At 41.3% G+C, this 14766-nt stretch overlaps 5 protein-coding genes across 5 annotated transcripts; 1 reads left to right on the forward strand and 4 right to left on the reverse strand.

Moving 5' to 3' along the window:
* Positions 1-754: 754 nt before the first annotated feature.
* C922_05337 (hypothetical protein) lies at positions 755-2149 on the reverse strand (the record flags this gene model as incomplete). Its single annotated transcript, XM_008820908.1, has 1 exon — positions 755-2149. A coding segment is annotated over one exon (1395 nt), but the record flags the coding sequence as incomplete, so codon positions are not given.
* Positions 2150-2618: 469 nt separating this feature from the next.
* Positions 2619-3105, reverse strand: C922_05338 (hypothetical protein; the record flags this gene model as incomplete). Its single annotated transcript, XM_008820909.1, has 2 exons — positions 2619-2750; positions 2860-3105. 2 exons carry the CDS (start codon positions 3103-3105, stop codon positions 2619-2621), a joined length of 378 nt encoding a protein of 125 aa, XP_008819131.1.
* Positions 3106-4702: 1597 nt separating this feature from the next.
* C922_05339 (hypothetical protein) lies at positions 4703-4951 on the reverse strand (the record flags this gene model as incomplete). The annotated part of the gene is made up of 1 exon (XM_008820910.1): positions 4703-4951. The coding sequence occupies one exon, from the start codon at positions 4949-4951 to the stop codon at positions 4703-4705; it is 249 nt and encodes an 82-aa protein (XP_008819132.1).
* A 765-nt stretch (positions 4952-5716) lies between these two features.
* C922_05340 (hypothetical protein) lies at positions 5717-6600 on the reverse strand (the record flags this gene model as incomplete). The annotated part of the gene is made up of 4 exons (XM_008820911.1): positions 5717-5899; positions 6067-6161; positions 6277-6361; positions 6448-6600. 4 exons carry the CDS (start codon positions 6598-6600, stop codon positions 5717-5719), a joined length of 516 nt encoding a protein of 171 aa, XP_008819133.1.
* Positions 6601-13765: 7165 nt separating this feature from the next.
* Positions 13766-14446, forward strand: C922_05341 (hypothetical protein; the record flags this gene model as incomplete). Its single annotated transcript, XM_008820912.1, has 2 exons — positions 13766-14210; positions 14391-14446. The coding sequence occupies 2 exons, from the start codon at positions 13766-13768 to the stop codon at positions 14444-14446; spliced, it is 501 nt and encodes a 166-aa protein (XP_008819134.1).
* Positions 14447-14766: the final 320 nt, after the last annotated feature.

The following is a 14766-nucleotide window of genomic DNA, read 5'->3' on the forward strand; positions in this document are numbered from 1 at the left end:
CCATAAAGCCTGAACCCTGAACCATAAACCCAGACCCAACCTCTGAACCCCTAATCCCGAGCCCCCCTCCTCCTGCGCCCTTCCGTCGAACTATAGACACCTAATCCTAACCCCACAAACATGATCCCCCCAACCCCTAAATGCCCCCGTCCCCTCTCGGGTGCCTCTCCTTGCTCCTGACTTGCGTACTTCAGCAGAAACGCCTTCCCTTGCTTGATCTAGGGCCTCCGTCAGCCTCGGGTAGCGGTTAACGCCCTGCCGGGCTGTTTGGGTAGTTGGTTGACCCTTTCGGCTGCGTTCCTATTGCTCCGGTCCAGGGGTTAGTTTGGGTGCTGGAGGGCTGGTTGAGTTTGCCCTGCTTGTCTTGTTGGTCCTTCAGTTCGGTTTCGCTTTTTTTAATTCCTCGTGATTCTTTAAGGCCTCCCTCCCTCTCTCCTCGGGTACCCTTTTCGGGTGCTTCTGCTTCCTCGTGTGTTCAGACATTTGCTGCTGCGTTTTTAGCTTTCCTCAACTAGATATCCTTCACTCCTTCCTCGAGACTTCGTCCTGGGTCGTCGGTTCTCCTATTGGACCTGCTTCCCACTGCTCCTTTTGGATCTTGGGGCTACAGTGCTCACTTCAAGGCTCCGTAACCAACCCTTATCACCCTCCGACCTACTGAAAATAGGCTCCTGCCTGCCCCAGAGAAGATCCTCCAATACGCGTATGCCCCAACCCCCAACCCGACACCCACTATCCCCACTGCCGCACCTACCTTCGCCCCATTGTCAGATTCCCCGCTGGATTGATGTTCTCCGGGTTGTGTCGCCCCTGGGGTGTTGGTGTCTTTTTTGTTTTGGGGTGCTTGACTTTCGGGTGTTGGTCTGTTTACCTGAAGCTCCCCAGCCCCCCTCTCGGGGGTGTCTTTCATGTGGTGACTTCGCTCGGCCGAGATTTGTTCGACGTGTTGTGTTGAGGGGGCTTGTGGCTTTGACTCTTCGGCTTTTGGGAGGGTGTCCTCTTGTCGTTGTTGTGGTTGTGGGGCAGCGTCTGTTTTGCCTGTTGTGTGCCCCAAGTCTGGTGCTTGGGTTGTGGTTGCGGGTTCAGGGGGCTGCATCAGCACAGCCTCTGACTCTTGGGGTTCTGCTGGGGGTGGAGGAGGTGGGTGCTGACTCGTTGGCGATTCAGGAGATTTTCTTGCCCCTGTGTTGGGCCTGCGAGGGGCTTTGCCTGCTTCCTTGATTTGGTTGTTGCTTGGAGACTGTGAAGCCATCAGATATCTTCCCATGTCGTCTCCACCTATACTGAGCCTGCCGGAGCCTTCGCTTTTTGGGGTCCAGAGTTTTCTCTTTTCTTCGTAAATCCACTGTTTGGCTTCGGGAATGGATTCTGGCCCCCTCCGTAACCAACCACTCAGATCATAACTATGACAATCTGGACAACACTTCCTCATAGCCATATAGACACTCAATAATAACGAAAATGCTGCTCCCGAACACTTTTCACGGTTATTAGATGTGTTGCATTGCCTTTTCTGATAGTCCCACTTCCATTGATCGGTTTGATAAAATCTCTGCCAATCGTCTGCCTTTACCTCCAATTTCTCGTTATACTTCGCGCATACCTTGTCATACTGCTTTGGGTCCCACTCCCCTCGACCTCTTCTGGTTTGCCTTCGAAAGCCGAGCAATATACATACTATCATCATTAAGGCTATCTGTGTATTATTATTGTCGTTCCATCCAGCATCTTGATTCTTGTTCAAATATCCTGCCCAGTGATCTCTCGTCCAAAAGGTGACTTCGTTGTTCTCTTTATTTGCCTCTGAATGCTTTGCCACTTCCATCAACTTATTCATGATACATGTCAATAAGTCACTCCAGGTCACCGACTGCTTTCCCGAGTTTGTTCCACTCTTTAATCCTGTGCTCCGCGTATCTACTAGTTTCTGGAATTTTCCCCATCCCCCTTTGTTGTTGTCGTTCAGATCCCCCGTCCAGTTGTTCAATCCTAACATAGCTCCTTCTCTTCTTCCAATTGCGTGCTTGAGACAGAACTTCCCAGTCCTGTCCCCTCCCCCGCAGTTGGTGGTATACACGTTCTCTACTCCTTCTGCCACCCCATCGGTTGCCAAGGAGTCCAATTCCCACTTCACCCTTGGGGCTGGCATTGTTCCTTTAATTTTCTGGGGCTCCCTCTCTGATAATCCAGTCCTTCTCTAGGATCTTTACCTTCCTCTTAGCCGCCTTAAGTTTTGTTCAGACTTCAGCTGTCCTTTGACCTTTATTGGTTCTATTGGAGTTTTTATACTTGATATACCCTGTCACCTTTTCCGTTGCCTTCGCCTGTATTTTCCGGTGGTTATTGGTCTCCTCTTAAGGGATTCCCTGAAGTTCTGTTCCATGTTTCTTTATTTCTGGGGGGAATCTCTGCCTTGTCATATTTCCTGACTTTTCCCGGCGGTTAGCCAGAATTCTTCTCTATATTTAGCTTTTTCTGCTCATTCTGTTATTCTCTTCCTCTCAGGACCTCCTGGGGAGAGCTCCTTGGTCCTGACTTCGGACCCGCTTTCTCGACTTGTTGGGGGATCGTCCCCCTTCTCCGGTGTGGGTCAGGTCTCTCTCCTCTCCTACTCTATATCATGCCTCCGATTCCTTCGCTGTTGGGTTTTTGCCTCTGATTGGTCTGTTGTTGGATATCTGCCCGGGTGTTCCTGTCTTGCCAGTCAGTCCCTTAATTTGGAGATTCCTGTTTCTCGTGTCCAGCACTACCTCCCGGTGGTCTGGAGTTGTTTTCTATTCTTAATCCTAGAATTAGGTGCTCTGTTCGGGGTTTGGATCATTGGTCAGGAGGTTGTGCTTGCGTTCTGCTATTCCGAACTCCTCTCTTCTCCTGCGTGAGGCTCTCCTCTTGGACTGATATCTTAATTGGAATCATGTTCTTCTTTAGCCAGCCTTGGTTGCATTTGTATCTGAGTCCTGGAGACGTGCTTCTATTGCCTCCTTCTTGTCGTCCTATCTCCAGGTCCTCAGTCCTTTTGGATTTTCGCGTTTTTCTCTTTCTTAGACGCCTAATATACTTGTTCCTTGACTCCTTATTGGGCTGCCCTTCCCTTCCTTTGATCATCTGTTCTAGTGTGTGCTTTCCTCTAGTTTGCTATGTTGATTCGTCCTTATTAGCTCCCTGTTTCTTCTGAATCTGCGTTATGATTCCCATCTTGGCTCCTCCTCGGAACACTCCTGTGCCTCGGGGGCTTCACAGTCGGTTGATTCTTTCGCTTCCTTTAGTCGTCACCCGTTGCCATGGGATCGTTCTTACTCTGCTTCTCCTTGTTTTATCTCAGCCGCTCCCTGGTATCTTTTTCGACTGTAATTGCTAAACGCTTTCTTTTATCGTGCCTGGCTGAGACAGTTCCTGTTGTTGGCGTCTTTTGCTCCTTCCTTAATTCCTTGTCGATTTTCTTCAGCTGCCCCCTCGGTCCCTCATCCCGTGCTCTGAGTCTCTGGCTCACAAATGTATCTTCTCCTTCTGCTTCTTCTCAGAAGAACCCCTCCCGTGTCTGACGTGCCTATTCTGTCCTTTTTCCTTGGAGATCGCTCACCCTTACAGCTTGGGCTTCTGTTTCTTCTCTTTCCTTCGTCTTTGCGTTGGCCGCCTCTTCCCTTCTTTCTTTAAGTGCTTCCGGGTCCAGCGGTGGGCTACTGTCTCGGCTCCCTCGAGCCTATAGGATTACCATCTCCTTCGATTTTCGTTGACGTCCGAGTGGTCCTTCCTCTCTTGCTGCTAGAATTTCTTCCCCTTTTGGATTACCTCTTTATCTCCCCCTTCCTAGATACTTCTTATATTTGCCCCTGCTGGTTTTGACAGTTAGGTGACAAGCCCTTCCCCTGTCTCCTGATGAGCTTGATCCATGCCTCCTCTAACTCGATCTGTTGTTTGCGGGGCCTATAATATCATTTAGCTCCTGTCTGATTGGGTGTTGGGATGGCTTCGATGCTTGCCGTTTGGGCGGTTGCTCTCCTGGACTCATCCAATTTTCTTTGACTTTCTACACCGCAAATGGAATTCTTGGAATCCTGGAGGATCTGGCGGATAGTCCTTATTTCCCTAGTCTCTGTGTCCTTTTTTGACGTTTGTTGCCCCTGCTTTGGGCTCAGGGAGTCTTCACCTGAGTCATGATCTCTATTTACCCTTATCGTCCTCCTTCCTTTCCTTCAGCTGTTGGTTGTCCGTTGGCCTTGGCTCTGGAACCGCCTTTCGGCCCCTGTGATGTGGCTTCACCTGACTTTTCCCTTTCTTAAGGCATAAGTAACTCGGTCCCTAATTTGTCTAACTCTTTCTAGCCCCTTGTTTATTAGTTGATGGTGCCCCTTCCTTTTCCCCTAATTGGGCTTAGAAGTGGGGCGCAAGGTTTGCATCGATGGGATTTCCTGTTTAGTCCGCTCCTTGCGGTAACGTTTGGATTTGTTTCACCCTATTAGGTCATCCTATAGTGAGGTTGGCTTGTTCTTGCGGGTTTAGTTAATCAGCCTCCTTTTTTCCAATTGGCTCACAACTTTATTCCCTCGTCCTTCTGGGTGGAGAGCCGGGTTGCTTTCGTTATCCGCCCTTGTGATTATTGGGGAGGCTGATTTTTTCTCCCTAACCTTTTGGTATGTCCTATAGTTGTTATCCTTTGGTTTTTGAGTGAACTGTCTTGCTCAGTACTGTTATCGGGTCTGACTTAGTCATGCCATTCGGATTCCTTTATCTTGGCTCCCTTTGGATTTATGGTGGTTTTTCTTTTGGTTCGGAACTTCTGTGTTGTTGGTTCGGCTACGGCTATCTGGACTCCAATTTCTGTTGTTTGCTTTTCTTTACTTTCTTCCTTCGTTCCAGATTTCTGGGCCCTACTCGGCTTCTCAACAGACCTCTTCTGATTTATATTGGCTCGTTGGGTGTACTTTCTTGTTAAAGTAATCTTCTTTTGCATCCGGACCAGTGATCCCCTCGTTGACTGTTTCTGCCGTCCACCTCTTATTCGGAGTTCCGTAGCTGGTTGTTATTAGCTGTGTCTTCGGTATCTAGAGGGCTTTTATTTCTGAAGGTTTTCTCTCTGTTCCTTTTTTTTCTCCTCCTATATTTTTGGAGCTGGAGTCTACATTTTTTCATGTCATCGTTTCCTGGTTTCGTATAGTTATGGACTGTTTCCGTGGGGGTGCCTCCCTCCTTTAATGCCTACCTGCATTTGGAATTTGTCCTTCTGATTGTTCGGAATACTTGATTCCTGTTTGTGGCCGGAGGCTTGTTCTTCTTATTCTGGGTCAGTCCAGTACTAGTTGTGGGGGATCTATTCGGTTTAGATTCTGGCTTCTGTTTCATTGACTTCTTACGTCGATGAACTTCCTAGTTTTTGTTTTGATCACCTTTGACTTTTAATTTTTTCGGAGGACACTTACACAAACCCCTCGTTAGTGGGAGTTTGCTTCTTTGGCGGTCTCTTTCCATTTCTTCTGATTTTTCCTGTGTTGGCTCCTCCTTTGTTCTGTTTTTTTTTATTCTCTACTCACTTTGGTAGTCGTCGTCGGACTTCTCCTATGTGGCCAGTTGGCGGGAGTTTCTTGCCTCGCACTGTCTTTTTGGTTCTTGACTTACGCAATTTTTTCCCAATTTATTTTTTTGTGAGCACCTCCAGGCTTCGACTGAGATCAGGATTGCTTTGTTTTTGAACTTTTAAGATTTTGCCCTAGTGGGGTTCCTATCTTTTGTCGGCGTGTCCTGGATCTATAAGCGGTCCCCTGTTGTTCATTTGGTTATTTCGCTGGTGTGTCTCGCTTGCGGATGTTTGATTTAATTTTTTGCTTTCTGTTTCTCCTTGTATCATGTAATTTCCAATCCTTTGGGGGCTTCTACTGTTATTAGCAGATTTTTCCTTGTTATCCTAATGGAGGGGTTTCCTGTTTGGGTTTTAGTTGTTTGATATTCCTTCTTTCTGGTTGTTCCTTCCTCAGTCTTGGGTTTGTTGCTCATCAGGATTTCCGGTTTGGCTGCCGTCCCCCTTTAGCTGCTTCCGCGATTTGGTTGGATTTTGTTGATTTCTTCGGGTACATCAGCGTCTAAATTGGGATTAGTTGTTGGGTCTTGTTCCTTCTGGTTGGTTTGACTTGTTTGGTCTCTAATCTCATTTTTCAGTGAGTTCTTTCCTGTCGGATGATTGGTGTGGGTCTTGGTTCTATCTTGATTTTTCCTTGGGACCTATTTTCTGAAGTTAGTTGCATGGATCCAACTCTTAAAGAGGAGATTTTCTAGGCTAAAGACTCTTCTGTTGTTGAAGTTCCGCCAGTTTTAAATTTTCCTGATCAGCCCTCTTGTTTGACATGGGTGTCTGCCTCTTATTTGGTTTCTGGCGCCATCCTGCCGGTTGGGGTTTCTGGGCTGTTTGCTTTTTCTGGAGGTTGGTGGGTTGTCTTAGTTGTAGATGCGTCTTACTTGGAGGGTTGGGGGTGTGCTGTGGGGATATTTAACGTATTTTTGATTTTTCCCTTCCCTGATTGTGCTCTTTCTGCTGTGGCTGCTGGAGGATTTTGTTCTTTTCCTGCTTCCTCTTTGATTTAATTTCTGGGGTCTGTTGTGGTGGTCCATCGGATGTCCTGTCGAGTTCTGAGCTCTCACACCTACTCAGGTTTTTCCCAGGTTGGGGTTATGTTTAGGACGTTCGGCGAGAGATTTATTTCAGCTTAGGGAAATTCTTTGGGCTTAATCTATTCGGGGTTCTTCGTGGGGAAAGTTGGATTTTATCAGGATCGGAAGATGACGGCTGTATTTGGTATTTCTTTCTTCTGTCCTAATTGTTCCCGGTTTGTTCTTGTGGCTGTTATTTCTTCTTGTGACTCTTCGTGTTTGTGGTGTCGGGGGGTTCCAGGTTGTCATGTTGGTTGGAGTTTTTCTACTGAGGTGTTCATCTCGGGATTAATTTTCTTCTTGTGGTATTGTTCGCTTCTTGGATTTGAATCTGGTAAGTTTCTTTTTCGGTCGTATTACCGTTCTTCTGGGGGGTTAAGCTGGGTTGCTGCGGTTTCGTTGCTAGATTTACCCCGGATGGGTGGTTTCTTGGGCTTGAGAGTTCATTTCTCCTTTTTTGGATATGTTATTATATGGAATTGCTCGTGAGTTAATTGTTCCTCTTCTTGTGATCTTATTGAGTTGTTGGTTCCTTTAAATGTACTTCCTGAGAATGGATTTAGATCTGTTGGCGTCGAACTTGTTTGTTTCGCATATTTTAGTGGAGGACGCCTCAGTCTCCTTCTTGGGGGTGGTGGCGGGAGCCTCCGGTTGTTTCAATTTTGGAGGGAGCTGTATTTAAATTGAGCTGTGGCTGCGGGGGGATTCGGTTGGCTTCATTTGTGATCCCCTTTGGGCGCCCTTGTGGGATTTATTTTTAGGTTGGGGATGGATGCTTTGTACTAGGGTGCCGGTTTGACTTTAAATGGAGATGGGGTTCATATTAATAGATTTTTTTTGGAGCTTTCTTGGTGTGGTGTTCGGTTGCGTCGGACGTTTCTTTGGGTGTCCTTACTCTCTCGTGTTTGGTTGTCAGATCTCTTGTTTCTCCTTGAGGTTTTTGAGCAGGCCTTTTTGGTTGGGAGATTATTTGCTCTATTCTCATGATTTGTTTGTCGGGCTTGGTGTCCCGTTACTTGTTGTCCTTGCATCGTTGATTGGGGGAAACTCTAGAGTTTTTTCTGTTTAGCTTAGTCCTCACATTGGATTTTGGCTGTCTGGGGATGTGGTAGGGATTGGGGTGGTGTTTTTGATTGTTGGGGGAGGTCAGATTCTGTCGGTTGTTCTTGGGTTTTAATTTGGTCCCTTCGTTTCTTCGTAGCCTTGATCTTTAGTCTCCAACTGCCCATCTCTACCGTTTCATGCCCTTTTGGCTGGTTCAGTTCTATCCTTCCATCCATTTTTAACTTTGGGGTCGTTGGTTAAGATTGGTGGCATCTTTTGCTGTCTTTGTTTTGGATTTATTTTAGTTCTTTTTGCTTGTTTGTTCCTTTTTTGGTTGTACTTTTGTCAAGTTGGATTGTGCTGTTGGGGTGTCTTGTAGCCTGTGTTCTTGTTGGGGGCTCATTGGATTTGTCTGGGGGGACTTTGCGGTTGGGGATATATTTGGGCTCTCCGTTTGGATTGGTTGGCTGCTTATTTTTCCCGTGATCACTTTATTTTTTATTGCTCGTTATTTGCCGGTTGGTTTTGTATTTTCCTCTTTTTTTTTATTTGATGTTTCTTCGGCTTGTGTCAGACTCGGTTGGGAGTTTTGGGCTGCTCTGCTTATGTTTCTGGAGGAATTCTTGTCGGTAATCGTCGATCCCTGGATGTCCTTGATATTATTTCATCCTGAACTTCATCTGGGTAATTAGTTTCTTCTAAGGGTGACCTTCTGATATAGGGAGGCCTCTTTCTCGGAGGCCCTTGTTGGGATTGAGTTGTATCCTTCGGTTGCTAATTGGTTTGGTTTTTTGGTTACTTAATATATCTTCTGCTCATATATTCTCCCTTAGAGAACTAAATAGTCCGGTTGGTCTCATGTCGTGAGAAGAACCTCCAGGTGGTTCTCCTGTCCTACCCTAGAAGCACATTTTGGGGGGGAGGGGTTTGGTTGGAGTTTGTTTTTCTTCTGGTCTGTGATTTCTTGATTGTCTATTTTTTTTTTTTGTGTTTACTTAACCACTCGGGGACCTAGTACGATAACTCGGAGAATTTCATATTACCCTTTTGATTGAGAATTAAATTGGTTTTTTGATTCAGTTGACTCAGAATTTGTGTGAGAAAGAGGAACATTTTTGGAATAATCTCTAGATTCTTTCATAAATTTGTGTATTTGATTTTTCCTTTTGAGATTTTCCGATTATTCCTTAGATTCTAGATGTAATAGGTTCTTGGACGGATTCAGTTTCTTATCTTAAGTTGGGATGAGGAGTTTTCATTGTTTTTGATACTCATGTCCTGGAATTATTGGGGTTTATATTCGGTTTTTCGGTTCCTTCTTCTTCTGTTTTTAGTTGGTTTTGATTTATTCAGCGGCTGGGAGCATTTCTTTTCTTTTGGTTTTGGGGAGGGTGGATCGACAGTTGGAGTTGGGGGGGGGCTGTTTTAGCTCTTTCATGTCTTAGGAGATTATTATTTGGGATACTATTGGTATATTTTGATTGAATTGTCATTTCTGAACTGATTGGATCTGTTTGAATTTCGAGTTAGTGCCCTGCAGACTTTCCTTTTCTTTGGGGAGGGTTATTGAGTCTTTGTTAGTTGTGGCTTCGCTTTGGATTTCTATGGTTCCAGTTTTCATCAATATCATTAGGTTTTCTATAGGATCACCCTAATTTTTGAATGTTTTTGGGGTTGTTTAAGATTCTTGTAATTATAAGACTTATTAATTTATAGGACTGAGTTGATATTTGGAGACAGCACTTAATGATTCTTGACATAAGGCTTCGCATTTTTCACTAGTTTGCTGATTCGTTAATTGATTTTACACTTTAACCCTTTGACGTGGGTACTAATGAAATTGAGGAGATACTAGATCTTCCTTTTCCATGACTTTCCTGATATACGAGACTCTCTAATTTCCTATTTTGCCTATAGTTATATTTGGAGAATAGACTTTGTTTTTAGGATTTACCAGGGTTGATATCTATTTAGAGTTATGATCTCAATATATGCCTTAGAGTTGATTTATAGACTAAATTGCTTTGCTCATAGGATAGGATCTGTTCGGAATTTTCCTATTAGATTTATGATTATTCCCCCTACTTTAATAGTATTCAAGTTATAGCTTCTTTGGGGCAAGTTTTGCCTTTGTGTTTTGGGAAAGGTACAAGATTGAGACGTCATTTAAAGTTTTATTGTTGTTTCCCCATTAGTTCTGAGTTGTTTTGCTGGTTTTTTCTGGTTCACTGCACCATAAAATAGTACATTTGATATATTTATACTTCCTACAAGAGAGTACAGAAATTCATCCGTATGGTTAATACACAGATTCGTCAAATCCTCGTTATCTTGTAGAGATTTGTAATTATTGATGAGAGGAATTTTTGAGATATTAAAGCTAAATAGGGAGCATTATTTTTCACTAAATATTTCTTCTTAGATTATGTCACTGGAGACGCTTTATTGGGAATTTTGGACATTATAGGCATCAGGGACATGGGTTCTTTTGTGGTAATTAGATTTTGAAAGCATATTTTTACTCTTATTGAGGCTTGTATGAGTCATTTACTTATGCTCGCTATAGATGTGAATTGTTGCAGGAGAAATAATCCATAGGGGTTTACTGCTTTTATATAATAGAGCTCTCAATCCCACCTTTTTCATATAGAAATGTTGCTTGTACAGGAAAAGAATCTGTACAGAATTAGGTGATTCATATATGATTTCTTCATTTCGTTTTGTTTGTTTAAGACTGTAGCCCCTGTTAAATAAAATATCCCCAAAGGATGAGAACCCTGCATAAGATGAATTAGAAGGGATTTGTACAGTACAGGGAAAAGGACGTAGGTCATATTAGAAGGGCTTATACATGTGATTTTCAGGTTATTCATACAGTTCACACGATTTCAATTTTGTTAAATGAATATCGTCAGTAGGATACTGTTTCACAGACTTCAGTTTTCTACACTGTCCCAATATTTATCAAATGATTCGACCATAAATTTTAAATTATGAAGGATTCAAATAACAGAACCCTTGTGCTCACTGTACATTACTGATAAAGATCCTTTGGGTTAGTGAACTCTGTTAATATACAAGTATTCTTGCTATCTTCTAGCCTCTTGCACAATAGTACAGACGCAATATGTGTATTGTTTGTACATAAGGAGACCTATGCCGCGAAAGTGTCCCTCATAGTGCAGCATGTAACACTTCAATTAACGGTATCTCATAATGATTGTTATGCCCGAAACACTATCGTACACTAACAAATATGAAACTCAGAGATTAAGACAGGAACGGAAGGTAACCCGAGAACCTTATGTTAATTCATACATACTACTCATATTATGGGTATGAAAAGAACGATTAGGGCTTTATCAAGATTACACGCAATAATAGTACACGGCCTCCTCGATATTCAAAAGAGAGCGCACAGGCCTAATATGAACACTACATATCTGAATAATCTGCAGGATTCATACGTAATACATCCCTTGAATTTTTTCTATGGGGACAGTACCCTTAAGTAATATTGGATCCAGTCATTCTATATGGGTGTATTATACAATTTACTGTCTTGTAAATCATAATGAGAAAAGACAGATTTTTTACATGAACAAAGAGACTTCTTCGAATATTTATTCTAGACCCCCCTCCCTTCTAAAATAGCCCATAGATTTGTTGTTATTTAAGGGCTTTCCTTCGTGGAAATATAATATTGATATATTCTATGTGTATACATATCCCTTATACAGGCTTATATATTTAGGTAGAAAAGACATAGTTCATAATTTAGGAATTATCCATTTAGGTAGATGTTATTGAGAAACGAGGACTACATTTAACATGTTGTCTACATAGGTTTCTAAGGTTTCACGAGGAAAACGAGATAATACATTACCAGAAGTAATTTAAAATTACACATTTCAAGTTACAACCCGCACCATATATAAAAGCATCCACAGAGGTACCTAGTCATATACGCACAATAATGGGGATTTATCATGGCCACACGATAGATTTAATATATTCCGTAATGTTTATTCGCTTATTATGTTTTACGCTATTTCGTTACAGACAGTACGTCAGCATAATTTAACTTGTTCCTTGATCTTTATCATACGAAGCACTGATAAGTGGTACCTGATCCCCTCTAAAGAAAATGATCGCATTAGTAATTAAAATAACAGGGCACGAAAAATTATACATAGATCATTATCTCATATTTGTCCCACTCTAATATTGCAAACACACTATATCGTTACCTATCATTGTATAATACTGTGAATAATACACCTATCACATTTCTTCCGTATATATGCTTGGAATATTGTATTTGGCAGTCACCATGAGCACTATTAATATGGGCCCAAATTTTGTTATTTCATGGACTTCTTGGTACATCCTCTTACTGAACGTCCACAATATTTATTTATGTTATTACAGAGAAGTTTCTATCCGAATGTTTTTTCTCATCCTGACATAATAATTTTTCTGAAAGTGGACACATCTATATAGACGATTGGAAAAGAGAGAAATGAAACCCTTAAGATAGATTCAGAATAAACATATTTATAAATCAGAGGAACCTATACTAACGAAACCAACATATATGTTAAATTGTATGCTTCTATCAATCTCCATGTCCTTTTTCTTTTAGGAGTCCAGAATAAGTTACGGAAAATTTCTTTACATGGACGATTCATGTTTCGTCTGAGCATTAGTCCCAAAGCATGAATTTGAAGAGTAATATAGCATTAAAATAGATCACGGTCTCAGTAAATGCAGATTCTTACTCGTGTCGTAGGGAATCGTTATATTTTTTATTACTTTAAAAATTTCTCTGTCCCCAGAAGGCTGCTTTTAAAAATATTTACAATGATTGAAAATTCTCGCCTTTAAATAATTAATTCCTTAGATTTCCCTCAATCATAATTCTCTCTGGGGCCGATTGTGAATACAAGACTATATCCGCCTGTATTTTATGTTATCCTAACTTCATGTTATAATTTTCTCGTAATGAAATGCACCCTTCGGCGAAAGTTGTAGGTGTATTCTACAGTCTCTTTGTTTTTGTAAACGTCAATTGTTATATTGTAAACTCCGTGTATGAATCAGAATTCGAAACATGAAATAAAAGATAATATCAACATATAAAAATTCGAAAGGTAGGTTTAAAGTGAATATGATATTTACCCCCTTCCTCTAATATAATCGGTATCTCAAAATAGGAACTATCTTGTCCAAGTAGCATTCAGAATTAAATTAAAAGTGGTTTAACTCTTCCACATTCCCCAGGAAGGCATTCTGCTTAGTTGGTCCTTCTCGAGTGCACTGGAATTTACAGAAGCAGCTTCTTATTATGCCTAGTGTACTATGACTTATTGTGAATTCTTCTAATTGGGACGTCTAGAAATTATTTTAATTAATTCCACATTATTCTGGCTCGTTAAATATAAGATACTGAAAAGTTACTTCCTTCATTTTTTTTCTTTTTTCTTTTTTTTTCCTTTTTTTTTTCTTTTGTTTTTTTGTAAATTCCAAACTTTTTCTAAGAAATGCTATCTCTTGCAGGTAGCGTACAACATATTAATCCTATAAAATACAAAAACTCTTGAAGAAAAATGAGACAATAAATTCTCCGAGTATCATTTGCAGAAAATATTTATATAACAAAATCTTCCGTTGCTTCACTGATATTTTCAGAATCGGAAGCTTATACAATATGAAAGGACACAGCAGAGGCACTTACTTTTTTAATTTGCTTATGTTGGCCCCTCTAGCAATGTCATGCCTTTATTCCAGAGAAGTACTCATCTAACAGTTACATTCAGTATGTTATACTCTATTATTCTCTACGATTTGAACTTGTTCAGAAGTCTATTCCATGATGAGAATTGAATTAATATGTCAATAATTCTATCCTTTTCCATATTCATATTTTCACCAAAATTCTTAGAGAACTACCCTCTCCGGTGAAGCAGAGGGAAAGTGCCTGAACCCCAGTATAGTATTAACCTCAAGAACTAGCCGATTGCTCAGGGGAGAAGATGACCTGGCTTCCCAGCATAAATACGATCCCCTAAAACACAAAATTATGAAGATAGCAAACGATTCTGATTGCACTCCCGAAAGGAGATTAAATTCCCTGTTGCAAGAGAATGAATTCAACACACAATTCAATACAACTAAGTCCACTAAAAGTGTTCAAAGGTTGGACAATTCTTATGATTCCAATGAAACATTTCCTAATTATGATAATTTTGCTGATTCATGTGGAATTATTGATAATAGTGACGAATCATTTGTTGAAATTAACTATCATGATGAACATGTTGAAGTCCATAATAGTGACTCTACTATCTACAGCGAAGTACAATCATATAATCCTGTAGAAGACACATCACCTACGATCTATAGCTATAGACACAGAAAAAAATCTATCTTCTCAAGTTTATTTAAATTACTGAAAGAAGTAGATGCGGAATATGAAAGGGCAATATACAATACACTGAAGAATAATGTACCTCATTATATTCAAGGTATCCTAGGTCCTAATATATCACAGAGAACAATAGAGATTATTAAGATCCTTACAATTTTTTTCCCTGTGTTACTACGGCTCTCAGTAATATACACTTCAGTCGTATTAAATATGTTTGCAGTGGTTACCGTAATAGGAACACTTATTAGTATACCATTTCTTCCTTTCCTCCCGTTAGTCCTGTACATTTTTTACAAATACGATAATTGCAAATACTTGACTGTATTATTTTAATCATGTATATTCTCAGGAAAACGTCATCTAGGATGAGAAATATAGAAAGAATGTCCATAAACCTTCGTAGCTAATGCACCCTCCTCTATAACCTACATACACATTTCCCCTTTCAAACTTCCAGGAATATGGACTACCGGTATATATATCCGTCGGATCTGTAAAAACTCTTCATTTTTAAGTAGTCCCCGCTTCCCAACTACTTCTCTCCTCTAGGGGTTGGTATTCTTCCCCTCATATATTTACCACTCGCATATTAATCTGTTTCGTATCCTATTAATTCTGTACGAGCTGTATTAAAAATAATGCTTTTAAACAGC

Source organism: Plasmodium inui (genome assembly GCF_000524495.1).
Source record: "Plasmodium inui San Antonio 1 unplaced genomic scaffold supercont1.58, whole genome shotgun sequence".
NCBI classification, from domain to species: Eukaryota; Apicomplexa; class Aconoidasida; order Haemosporida; family Plasmodiidae; genus Plasmodium; species Plasmodium inui.